At 39.7% G+C, this 12,385-nt stretch overlaps 1 protein-coding gene across 1 annotated transcript in view; it reads left to right on the top strand.

Annotated features, from left to right (window-relative positions):
- Positions 1-12,385, top strand: part of LOC147449584 (P-loop containing nucleoside triphosphate hydrolases superfamily protein) — a 123,138-nt gene that overhangs the window by 60,390 nt on the left and 50,363 nt on the right. The window contains exons 2-4 of the mRNA XM_086522012.1: positions 11,646-11,767; positions 11,873-12,023; positions 12,099-12,209. Of these exons, the coding sequence (XP_086378138.1) occupies positions 11,646-11,767; positions 11,873-12,023; positions 12,099-12,209 (384 nt within the window). The remainder of the gene's footprint in view (positions 1-11,645; positions 11,768-11,872; positions 12,024-12,098; positions 12,210-12,385) is intronic.

A 12,385-nucleotide genomic window follows, 5' to 3' on the forward strand; every position in this document is an offset into this window, starting at 1 on the left:
AATTCCATCTTACCCTTTCTCTATATACATAAAATTCAGAATGTAAACCATGCTTAACCTCTGCAAATTGAGAAATCTCATCAACCGAATTGCCATTTTCATCGCGGTAATCAACCTTGACGACGGTGGCATAAAGAAGAGAAGAAGAAGAAGACGAAGATAATCGATAGTCATTTTGGGAACCTACACGAGTAAGTACTTCTTCAAGTTTCACCATCACAAGGATTTCCTCCCTTCATTCAACCATCTTACTTCAACCATCCACCTCATTCTACCCATTGTAAATATATCATTAACTTTTTAGTCATTACTAACACTGACCACTAACATACTAGCACAAAATAGCCATTGACCTAACCATAAAAGACACCTCACCTTAAGAAGTAATGATTAACCACTAACATACTATCACAAAATAGCCATTGACCTAACCATAAAAGACACCTCACCTCAAGACATGTGCATATTAACTCTCTCTCTCTCTCTCCTTACTTAAAACTCTACTTTCACTTTATCTACCATCAATAATGCTCTCTTTTGAGCCCACATCCATGACTCAAGCAGACAAAGAAGGCCCGCAATGTTTTGATATTCAGAAAAAATCATAATCATGATTTGTTAGCTTGTAATTTAGGATTTTCAAATAATCTTAATGAGAGTCTCCAATCTATAAATAGGCCCTCTGCTTCTTGTAAAACAACCTGCAATATCTCACACAACACCCCAACACTCTATGCGTGAGGAGAGACTTAAGCGTAGCAATAACTTTGTGAGCTTCACTCTTGGTGTGAGAGAATCTTTCAAGCTACACATTGCAAGTGAGAGAGCGTGAGTTCAAAATCTCAAAACCACTATTGTATATGTTCCTCCATTATCAATAAATTGAGGTTTGGTGCATCAAAAACGTTATTCGACGTTCAAATCTTCGTCCTTCCACGTGTGCGGTACGGTTTGGTAAATTGAAGGTGCTTGTGTATTTTGAGTTTCTATCGTTTTATCTTGTTTTAGAAAGTGTTTTAGTGTGTTTTTCATTGCCGATTTTGTGTCCATTGTAAGAGGGTATTGTGGTGAGAGGTCTCCCACATCCTAAGACAGTGTGAGTGTGTTGGCAATGTTTAGCATTCACTAAGGATTGAATTAGTTCTGTACAAGATCTATGATAGCATCATAAAGAACCATCTCTATTTGCAAGTCATAAATAAGGTATTACGCAAGATCCGTTCCTCTCTCTCTTTCCTTTTCTCTAGCTCTCTTTGGTCCATTTTGTGTGTGTATTGGTGTGAAGTTGCTTGTGTGTGTTTTGTGGTGCATCTTCTTGGTTGTGACAAAATCTCTCTGGCGTCCTAGTTCGTATACCATAACTAGGTGGTGCCCCTATCTTGCTTGGGTTCGGCTGTGGGTTTATTGTTGTGTTGAGCTTGTGGTTGCCCCAACCCTAATTGAGCAGCACGAGAGCCTTGAGAGGTGTTTAGAGGTCGCCTCTCTTGTTGCCCGCCCCGGACCGCCTCAACGTCTACAAGACAGCCTTTGGACGACTTTTAGGTTATTTGAGTTTTTGGTGATGCCTAACCAATGAAAGAGACATTTAATCGGATGATGGACAAGATTTTTAGACAGTACGGACTATTCGTTGGCACTTTCTTTGACGATATCATTGTTGTCTCCAAGGATGAGGTAGAATATAGAGAACATCTGCTTCAAGTTTTTCAAGCATTACGAGATCACAAGTTCGTGATTAATGTGAAGAAAAGTGAATTTTTCCTTCCAGAGATACACTTTTTGGGACACATTGTGTCAGCAATGGGAGTAGAGATGGATCCGGCCAAGATAGAGACTATCCGTGATTGGCCCAATTTGAAAAATGTCCATCAAGTTAGAAGCTTCTTGGGATTGCGTTCGTACTACAAGCGGTTCATTCGAAAGTTTGCAGAGGTTGCTTCCCCTTTGCATATCTTGACACAGAAAGGAGTCCCTTTCTCGTGGGGGCCCACAGAGGTGACTACCTTTCGAACATTGAAAGAGAAATTGACTAAGAGACCAGTTTTGGCTTTGCCGAACTTGCAGAAGTCATTTGAAGTATATTGTGATGCTTGTGGTCGTAGTCTGGGTGCGGTCTTAATGCAAGATGCAAGAAGACCATGTCATTGCCTACGAGAGCCGATTGTTCTCAAGGCCGGAATTGACAGCACAGATTTATGAGAAAGCGCTTTTGGCGGTTATCCATGCTCTTACTCAGTAGCAGCACTACCTACTCGGAGCGGATTTTACTGTCTTTACAGACCATCAGAGTTTACGCTACTTGTCACAGAAGCAGCTATCGGAAAAGCAGATGCGATGGGCGAACATCTTGTCACAGTTTCACTTCTAGGTTGTCCATGTGTAGGGACAGAAGAATTTAGTGGCAAATGCTTTGTCTCGGAAGCCGTTGGTTCTGGCTATTTCCGCGATACATCATAGGAGCTTCGAGGATATGGTCGACCAGTATGCCACAGATACGGATTTTGCAGACGTTTTCACACGGATACGGGATGGGGAGACAGTAGCGAGATATTCTATTCGGAATGGCTACTTGATGAGGAAAACTATGTTGTGCGTTACACAGCCGTTGAGGGAAAAGGTTGTGACTGAATACCACTGTCCGCCTTTTACGGGTCACATGGTTGTGGATTATGCATGAATATAATACATGGATATGATAGGAAGAAACATGATAGTATATATAAACTATTCATGGAATTTAGAATAGTGTCAGCTATATATAAATATAAAATGGAAAAAATAGATATATGAAAATATAAGGTATTGAAGTATATCTATTTACAAGAGATAAAAAAAAATACCTTTAGGAAATAAGAATTTAGTGAAAGGCAATGACTGATGGTGAAAGATATTTTTGAGGTTTTTCTTTGGAGTGGATTCTCACCCAGAAATAAGAGAAGCTTGCAATGAAATGATTTTTTATAGAATACATAGGTAAGAAAGATTATAGTAATGGTGAGTCAATTTACATAGCATACACAGGAAAATAACGTACACTTAGGTAGAAATATTTAAATAAATAGCAAAATAATTATGAAAATTCTCTATATTTAGGGCCTATGTACAAGAAATATATACACACAAATGGGCGATAATATATTTTATTTTGTTTATTTTATTTATTTTTTTGACTCAACTAGCCCAGTGACTAGCTAGCTGAGGGTTTTAAGAAGATATGGAGAAAGCCCCCTAACTCATACACGCCTATGTACAGTGAAAGGGTGAGGATAACCATAATGTTTGAGTGATTTGGTAGGGCGAGGTAGCTCACTATGGCAATTATGGAGAGCCGAAAAACGGCTATCATTAGCCTCCCCCCTAGATAATGGTACATTCATATACCATTTATCCGATCACACAACATGTAGATCATGTAACGTCTGTCTTTGTCTGCTTTTATCTTTGAAGAACCTTTGTTGTATGATTAAAAAACTTTGTGTGATATGATTTTGATTTTGTGAAAACTTTGGCTTCTAACATGATAGGTTACTCCATGCTTAACATACATGGGTCATACCAATGCTTTTCAACATCCTCAAACACTTCTTGAAGATTATCCTCACATGGATTCAACTCACACTCTTCTACTTTGTTTTGGAGTTGGCATTCCATGTACACAATCATCTCTTTATGATCAATGTGGTCTATGATCTCCCTACCTATGATTTCATCTTCTTCTTCACTCTTTTTTTTAAGACAAGACACACTCTCAAAACATTCCATAAGATCAAGGTTACCTTCAAGGTCTTCATTCTCCATAGAGTCATGTTGCACAAAAGCTTCTTTTGCTCTAACTAGAATTTGGCTCTCCAAAAGGTTGGATATATCCACTATTGAATCATCAATGTCATTTGAGATATCTTGTGTCGATTTTTTCATGTTTGTGATAAAGGTAGAAGAAAGAGATACCACATTTGAATCTCGGCCACACACTTAAGCACTTGAATAATCAGTTGGCATGTAAATATCTTCTTCAACATTTGTCGGAGTAGAAGGAGACAAGTATGACAAAGGAGATGACTCCTTGATAGAAACACTTTCATGATGGTTGGTTCTTCCAGCATGATGAAAACCATTTTTGATATAGAAGTACTTGTGAAACTTCCTTCGGGCAATAGTAACTGTCACAAGGCGGACACCACGTGCCAATAGAAAAGAATAGACCGAACAAACTTTTAGCACTTCAATAACAACTGAACTGAGAGAGAGAGAGAGAGAGAGAGAGAGAGAGAGAGAGAGAGAGAGAGAGAGAGAGAGAGAGAGAGAGAGAGAGAGAGACGACACGCGACACAGAGTGGCGGAATTCCACCCCAGAGAGTATTGGCCCCAAACCTTGGCGCCCCTTTCGGTATTTCTTTATATTGCATCATCAAAGTACAAGCCGGTACTCCAGACTCTGCACCTTCTCCAGGAAGCATGCCAGAGAATGAGCCCTAGCCTCATATTTAAAGGCCCTTAGCCTAAAAAGCAGTTTACATGAAAAGCTTTGAAACTCAAAAGCTTCTGGTCCAAAAAGCAATGCCAAAAGCTGTCAGCACAATTTATGGAAATTCGTACAGCCTGCCACGTCATCATGTCAGCGCAATTGTCGGAATTTGTTTGCTGCCTTAGGGTTAGGGTTAGGGTTTTTGGCAGAAATTAGGGTTGCAGGTTTTAGTGTTAGGGTTTTCAGAATTAGGGTTTGCAGCAATTAGGGTTTCTTGCAGAAATTAGGGTTTGTAGGTTTTAGGGTTAGGGTTTCCAGAATTAGGATTTCAGCAGTTAGGGCAACCACGTCCTCACTCTGTGACACTTCTTCTACTGCTTGTTCTTCTTAGGGTTTAGGCCCCTCGACCGGCATCTGTAAGTTGGCTCCATTCTTTAGGCTTTGACACGTCAGCAGTTTGTTACAGTAACTGCTTCTTCAAAGGTAGAGGGTCCACTACAAGTGACCTTAGTCTTTAGGAAAGGAGACAAACCCGAAATAAATTGCTCCATTTTTATATAATCTGGAAATGTAGAACTAAATCCACATCCTCCCCATTGACGAGAAAAAATATCCTGATAAGCATAGTAGTTTTCACCATGTTGTTGAACTCTCTCTAATGAAGCCCATGCTTTCTCCGTCGTTGGAACTTTAGAGAAATTCGTCTTCAAAGCTTTGGAAATTTGGGTATATCCATCTTCAATCTGAGAAGACATACTCCAAAACCATTGCTCAACGTTGCCTCTAAGGCATAGCAACAAAAAATCCCCTTTTTCAATGTCATCTCTTTTACCAAGGACATGGCAAACCATTTTAAAATCAGCAAGAAAATCATCATCTTCTTCTAGATTTCCGAAGAAGATTGAGATATCCTCAAAGATATAACGTGTCATAGTCTCTTAATGCTAGAACCACACAAAGATTAGTTCCAAACAATCATTTTCTCTCATGACATCAACTACAACTAACTACACAAAGTTTTGAAAGGCCTTCAACATGAATTCTAGATTCTTAAGTGAAAATGTTTTTCCTTTCTTATGTTATGCTAATCCAAACCATATTCTAGATCAATTTTGTTGATTTGAAATTAAACTGGGTCATACAAGTTTTCATGATTCATATAATCTACTTGATTATGCAAAATTCAAGCATTCATGCAATACAACAACAATAAATACAAAGTCTTCCTCAGTGGGGACACCAAAATTGAGGCGGTCCGGGGAGGGTAACAAGAGAGGCGACCTCTAAACACCCCTCAAGACTCCTGTGCTGCTCAATTGGGGCTGGGACAACCACAAGCTCAACACAACAACAAATCCACAGCTAAACCCAAACAAGATAGGGGCACCACCTAGTTATGGTATGCGAACTAGGACACGAGAGATTTTGTCACAACCAAGAAGATGCACCACAAAACACACACAAACAACTTCACACCAAGACGCACACAAAATGGCTAGAGAAAAGGGAAGAGAGAGAGAAACGGATCTTGCGTAATACCTTATTTGTGACTTGCAAATAGAGATGGTTCGTTATGATGCTATCCTAGATCTTGTACAGAACTAATTCAATGCTTAGTGAATGCTAAACATTGCAAACACACTCACACTGTCTTAGGGTGTGGGAGACCTCTCACCACAATACCCTCTTACAATGGACACAAAATCGGCAATGAAAAACACACTAAAACACTTTCTAAAACAAGATAAAACGATAGAAACTCAAAATACACAAGCCACCTTCAATTTACTAAACCGTACCGCACACGTGGAAGGACGAAGATTTGAACGTCGAATAACGCTTTTGATGCACCAAACCTCAATTTATTGATAATGGAGGAACATATACAATAGTGGTTTTGAGATTTTGAACTCACGCTCTCTCACTTGCAATGTGTAGCTTGAAAGATTCTCTTACACCAAGAGTGAAGCTCACAAAGTGGTTGCTACGCTTAAGTCTCTCCTCACGCATAGAGTGTTGGGGTGTTGTGTGAGATATTGCAGGTTGTTTTACAAGAAGCAGAGGGTCTATTTATAGATTGGAGACTCTCATTAAGATTATTTGGAAATCCTAAATTACAAGCTAACAAATCATGATTATGATTTTTTCTGAATATCAAAACATTGCGGGCCTTCTTTGTCTGCTTGAGTCATGGATGTGGGCTCAAAAGAGAGCATTATTGATGGTAGATAAAGTGAAAGTAGAGTTTTAAGTAAGGAGAGAGAGAGAGAGAGAGAGAGAGAGAGAGAGAGAGAGAGAGAGAGATAGTTACTATGCACATGTCTTGAGGTGAGGTGTCTTTTATGGTTAGGTCAATGGCTATTTTGTGCTAGTATGTTAGTGGTTAGTCATTACTTCTTGAGGTGAGGTGTCTTTTATAGTTAGGTCAATGGCTATTTTGTGCTAGTATGTTAGTGGTCAGTGTTAGTAATGACTAAAAAGTTAATGATATATTTACAATGGGTAGAATGAGGTGGATGGTTGAAGTAAGATGGTTGAATGAAGGGAGGAAATCCTTGTGATGGTGAAACTTGAAGAAGTACTTATTCGTGTAGGTTCCCAAAATGACTATCGATTATCTTCTTCTTTTTCTTCTTCTCTTCTTTATGCCACCGTCGTCAAGGTTGATTACCGCGATGAAAATGGCAATTCGGTTGATGAGATTTCTCAATTTGCAGAGGTTAAGCATGGTTTACATTCTGAATTTTATGTATATAGAGAAAGGGTAAGATGGAATTGTACTTTGGAAGTAATAGAGAGAGGCATAAAGATGGTGTATGTACATGTAGAGCTCATATGAGAGCTATGGAAGTAAGAGGGGAGGTTAATGGTGAATAAGAGAGAGTAACCATGGAAGGTGCAGGTTTGAGTGAGGGATTGAGAGGAATGAGTGTGTGTGTGTGTGTAGAAGTATGGAAAGAGGTGAGAGAAGACTATGGACTACTTGTGAGAAAAGTGGGCAGACTGGGATCCAATCAAAAAATCATACCTCACCGGTGGTAGCTCCAAAAATTATGAAAATTTTTGAGGTGATTATTGAACTCTTGATCCACATTTTCTCTTTTGACCACCGCTTCAAATTCGGAGTGGAGATGAATATAGAAAATCCCACCAAAATGCCTGTTTTTCTTTACAAAAAAGTCTTGAGTGGCTCGTCTTTTGTTGAATTTTCATATGGCTCCAAAGCTGAGTCCCTCCTTGCATGAGAGCATGACATAATTGATTATTAGGGGTTTGAAAATATGCATGGTTGTGGATTATGCATAAATATAATACATGGATATGATGGAAAAAAACAAAGTAGTATATATAAACTATTCATGGAATTCAGAATAGTGTCAGCTATATATAAATATAAAATGGAAAAAAAGATGTATGAAAATATAAGAAATCAAATGAGAGGATTCTCATTTTTTTATTATTGAAGTATATCTATTTACAAGAGATAAGAAAAAATACTTTTCGGAAATAGGAATTTAGTGAAAGGTTTTGACTGATGGTGAAAGGTATTTTTGAGGTGTTTTCTTGGAGTGTATTCTCACCCAGAAATAAGAGAAGCTTGCAATGAAATGATTTTTTATAGAATACATAGGTAAGAAAGATTATGGTAATGGTGAGTCAATGTACATAGCATACATAGGAAAATAACGCTCACTTAGATAGAAATATTTAAATAAATACCAAAGTAATTATGAAAATTCTCTATATTTAGGTCTTATATACAATGAAATATATACACACAAATGGTCTATAATATTTTTTATTTTATTTATTTTTTTGACTCAACTAGCCCAGTGACTAGCTAGCTGAGGGTTTTAAGAAGATACGGGGAAAGCCCCCTAACTCACACACGCCTATGTACATTGAAAGGGTGATGATAACCATAATGTTTGAGTGATTTGATAGAGCGAGGTAGCTCACTATGGGAATTATGTCGAAAAACGCCGGATGCAGAGGAAGTCGATTGATCTTTGCCTGAAGCCATAGGTGCCACGAAAAGGGATCGGATTTTCTGTAGAAGAGAAATCGATTGTGCTCTGATACCACTGTAACAGACTTTGACACTCCAAGTCGAGAATCTACCACAACACCACAAATAGTCACTTCAAACAGTTCACAGTTCACAATTGATTCGACACTGGCCCGACGGAGTTCCGTGCCTAGAGATATTGGCCCCAAAGACTGGCGCCCCTTTTGGTATTTCTTTTGTATTAATCTATGTTCAAAGTACAAGAGTGCGGGCAGACGCTCATACTCAGACTTTGCGTCCAAATGCCCGGAGTTATGAGGCCCTGCCCATGTATTTAAAAGAGTACAAGGGATACCAAAAGCAGAGTCCCAAAAGCTGGTAAAAATCAAAATCTTAGGTTTCTAAAAGCGTTCATAAAAATAAAGCAAAGGTTCTTTCTCTTATGCTTTAATAACATAAAGCAACTTTCAAAAAGCTCCAGCGTAAATTCTTCAGCTAGATTTGCGTAGCAAAAAATCTGCCTTAGCTTTCCGTAAAACACGGAGATCCGTACATGCTGCCATGTGGCATCTTTTCCAGCTTGCCACGTCATCATTTCAGCGTGTGTGCAATTTTTCCGGGCGGACAGAGAGTGTGTGATGGGCAGCCACGTCACCGTTTGTGACAATTTACCAATGCGTCAAAGAATCAAAGCAATTGCCTCAGAGAATCGGCGAGCAGCGTGTCACCTGGGAGACGCGCATCACTCGCGCAGAAGATCTAGTGGGGCCAATCTACTACCGTGAGACCTCTTCCTATCTCATCTTAGTTCATACTTGCAAACCGTAAAGACGCAGCAAAAAATCAGCCCTAATTTGACTACTTTTTGGCAAGGCTAACATGCAAAATTTCCTGTCTGTCCTTGAAGGGGAACCCCCTTCCATAATGTCCTTCCCTTTGTCGGCCATAGCATAATCCCGCGTTCTTGTACTCTGTGTCTTTACGCAAAACAACCGAGGCTCACTTCTTGAGGAAAAAGTGATTGATATCCCGACAATGGAACCTTGAAATCGGCCCGTGGGGCGGTAGGCTTTGGCTTTCACCCGAAATTCTTTACTTTAGACACACTCACAGAGCACTTTGCAAAGGGATCCTGTGACGGGTATTAACACTTATGCATACACACGGCTGGGAAGCTAGAATGCTCCGAGCAGACGCCGACAAACGGTAGGCCCCAAAATTGGCGCCCCTTTCTGTATTTCTTTATACTTTGAGAGGTAAATTACAAAGTAGAGTCCTGGGACTTCTTTACCTGTATCCAACTAGATACCACTTGTTTTGGCCGAATTTTGGCAGCATAACAGCCCCAAAACTTGCGCGAAACCTATTCCCTTGCTAGAACGCACTTCCATTGGCATAAACCCTCTGATTTCTGCCCAAAAACAGTAAATTCAGCTCGCTGTATTTACTGGTTTTTTCCTTGTTTTCAGCCCTAAACAGTCCCCCATGGAGCACTGTTCCCAATGGTTTTGGCGTCCGTATGGCTGAAAAACAGTCAAAATACACTGCATAACCAGCGTTGAATTCACACCTGTACGGTGAGTCGGTGTAGCTATGAACCAGCTCTGACAAAGACAGAGACTCGAGGCGGGGGGGATGGAGCGTGATGGCAAGCAGGGGCAGCGGGACAGGGTGGGGGGGAAGGAAGCGTGGCGAGGTGAGGAGGGCAGCGGGCGAAGGAAGGGGGCGGGAGGGGGAGGGTTGAGCTAGGGATGGCGAGGTAGTGTAGGCGAAAAACGCGAGGGAGCAGCAGCAGCGACTTTGATGTTGTATCTTAATTCTCATAATCTATCAAAATTTGTGTTTTTCTGGTATATCCGTGGTCATATTTGTATCCTATAACATGGGTAATAGCACACTTTGGCTGATGTGGCGTTTCCCTGCCTCAACTTTCTCAAACTTTGCCGTTTCTGTTTCTATTTCTGTTTCCATGTTTTCGTTTCCCGCAACTTTGCCCAAAATTCGCCTTTTTTTCGGGCATTGCAATCTTGTACTGTACGGATCCATATAAGAATGTACAAAACCGTACGGTATGGATTCCGTACACGTATGAAAAAACTATGGATCCACCACAGGAGCTATCTCTATAGGCTTGCTCTTCATAGTAGAGATAACACTTGCTTCTCTTGAACCCGTTTGGGTTCCTGGGGATTTTAATGTTAGGAGATCTGAGAGACTTTTTGGAAAACCAAGAAATAATCCATTGTATATTTTGTGAACTTCTTTGGGATTAGACCTCTGTAGTGATCGACTTTGCACATTTATCTTTAGCCTGGGCTTTTGAGATGTTTATTTTGATAGAAGAAGGGAAAAAAAGAAAGAGATTGTGTATGGATATGTGTCGCAATATGAGAATTGCAATAATACTTTACGCGTTAGTGTCACATAAAAACGCGTTTCGTCCTATCTAAACAAAACGAAATACGAAATGCTGGAAATGTTTTGAAAACTTAAAATAGGGAGACGAAACACCTTTTTAAGGTTAAAAAGAAAAATTAGTATAATTTTCAAAATTCAGAATAAGCCATAAGAGTACTTGATGTGCAACATATTTTACCACTTGTGTGACCATGTAGATAGGATGCATCCACCTACTAGTAACTAGACTCCTAAACATTAGGTTTTTTATAACCATTAGAAAATGTGTTTCGTCTTGGCATTTTCGAAAGGAAACGCCATGAAACAACGGAACACGAAACATTTCTTGTTACACTGTTCAATGTTCAACGTAAAACCATTCATATGCAGAATTAGAGGTAGACACTTGTAGATAAGAGTAATGGGGACCCAAAGATGTCCCCCCCCCGCCCCAAACCCTCTGAAAAAAGAAAAAGAAAAAAGTTAACGGATCCATGACTAAGAAGGTATTAAAGTTTTGAAAAGCCTCCTGCTGTCTGAGTTCCCATATAAAAAGGATTTTCTCCTTTGTAAGGTCATAAAGGGGGTGGCTATGTGTTTGTTAGCCAAGGATCTGTTAGTTTGCCATGTTTCTGTTTTCTTATGCAACATGTTGAGCACTTTTCTGAAATGGTATGCACTTTTATGCTACTTCAAATGTTTTCAATAGAGCAGAAGAGTGATGAATTCTAGGCCTGGTTTAACAAAACTCTTCTGCTTGGGCCTCGGCAACAGGAGGTTGATCCAAACGTAGAAAGTGAAGACTTTGAAAATGTTGAAGGTGGTGGAATCGTTTCAGAACTTGCCAATGCAATACCTGGCATTGACGAGGCAATGAGCTTTGCAGAGATGCTTAAGTATGGGGTCCTTGTATGGCTCAAATTTATTACATTCATGCCACTTTGCATGATTCACAACAAAGTCATTCATAATTTAACAAATTATTTTCTCTACTCCTGTAGGTTAGTCCAAACAATGGATTATTCAGTTATCGTTTTTGATACTGCTCCAACAGGCCATACTTTACGGCTGTTACAGTTTCCTTCTACCTTAGAGAAAGGCCTAGGGAAGATGATGGCTTTGAAAAACAGATTTGGAGGCTTGATCAGCCAAGTAAGGTTTGCTTGAAGCTATGAGCAAAAGTTACTGACAAGGGTTTTCAATAACAGTTGTCCTTTGATGTGCTAGGTTTCACAAATGTTTGGTGCAGAGGATGAGTTTGGGGAAGATGCCATTATGGGTAAACTAGAGGGGATTCAGGAAGTGATTGAGCAAGTTAATAAGCAATTTCGCGATCCGGTAAGTTATACAAACTGGGATATGCATGCCAATAGATTAGTAGTTTCACCCCCACTACTGGGAATTGGTCACATCAGTTGGGATGTAGTTAACACTATGGATGTTGATATATTAGTCTTGTGGATGGGTACCCTAATTCTATTACTTTTGCTGAAAGGTAAATGTGAGATTTTTCC

The sequence above is a fragment of the Adiantum capillus-veneris genome, chromosome 10, assembly GCF_014529385.1.
Source record: "Adiantum capillus-veneris isolate H3 chromosome 10, ASM1452938v2, whole genome shotgun sequence".
Classification (NCBI taxonomy): domain Eukaryota; kingdom Viridiplantae; phylum Streptophyta; class Polypodiopsida; order Polypodiales; family Pteridaceae; genus Adiantum; species Adiantum capillus-veneris.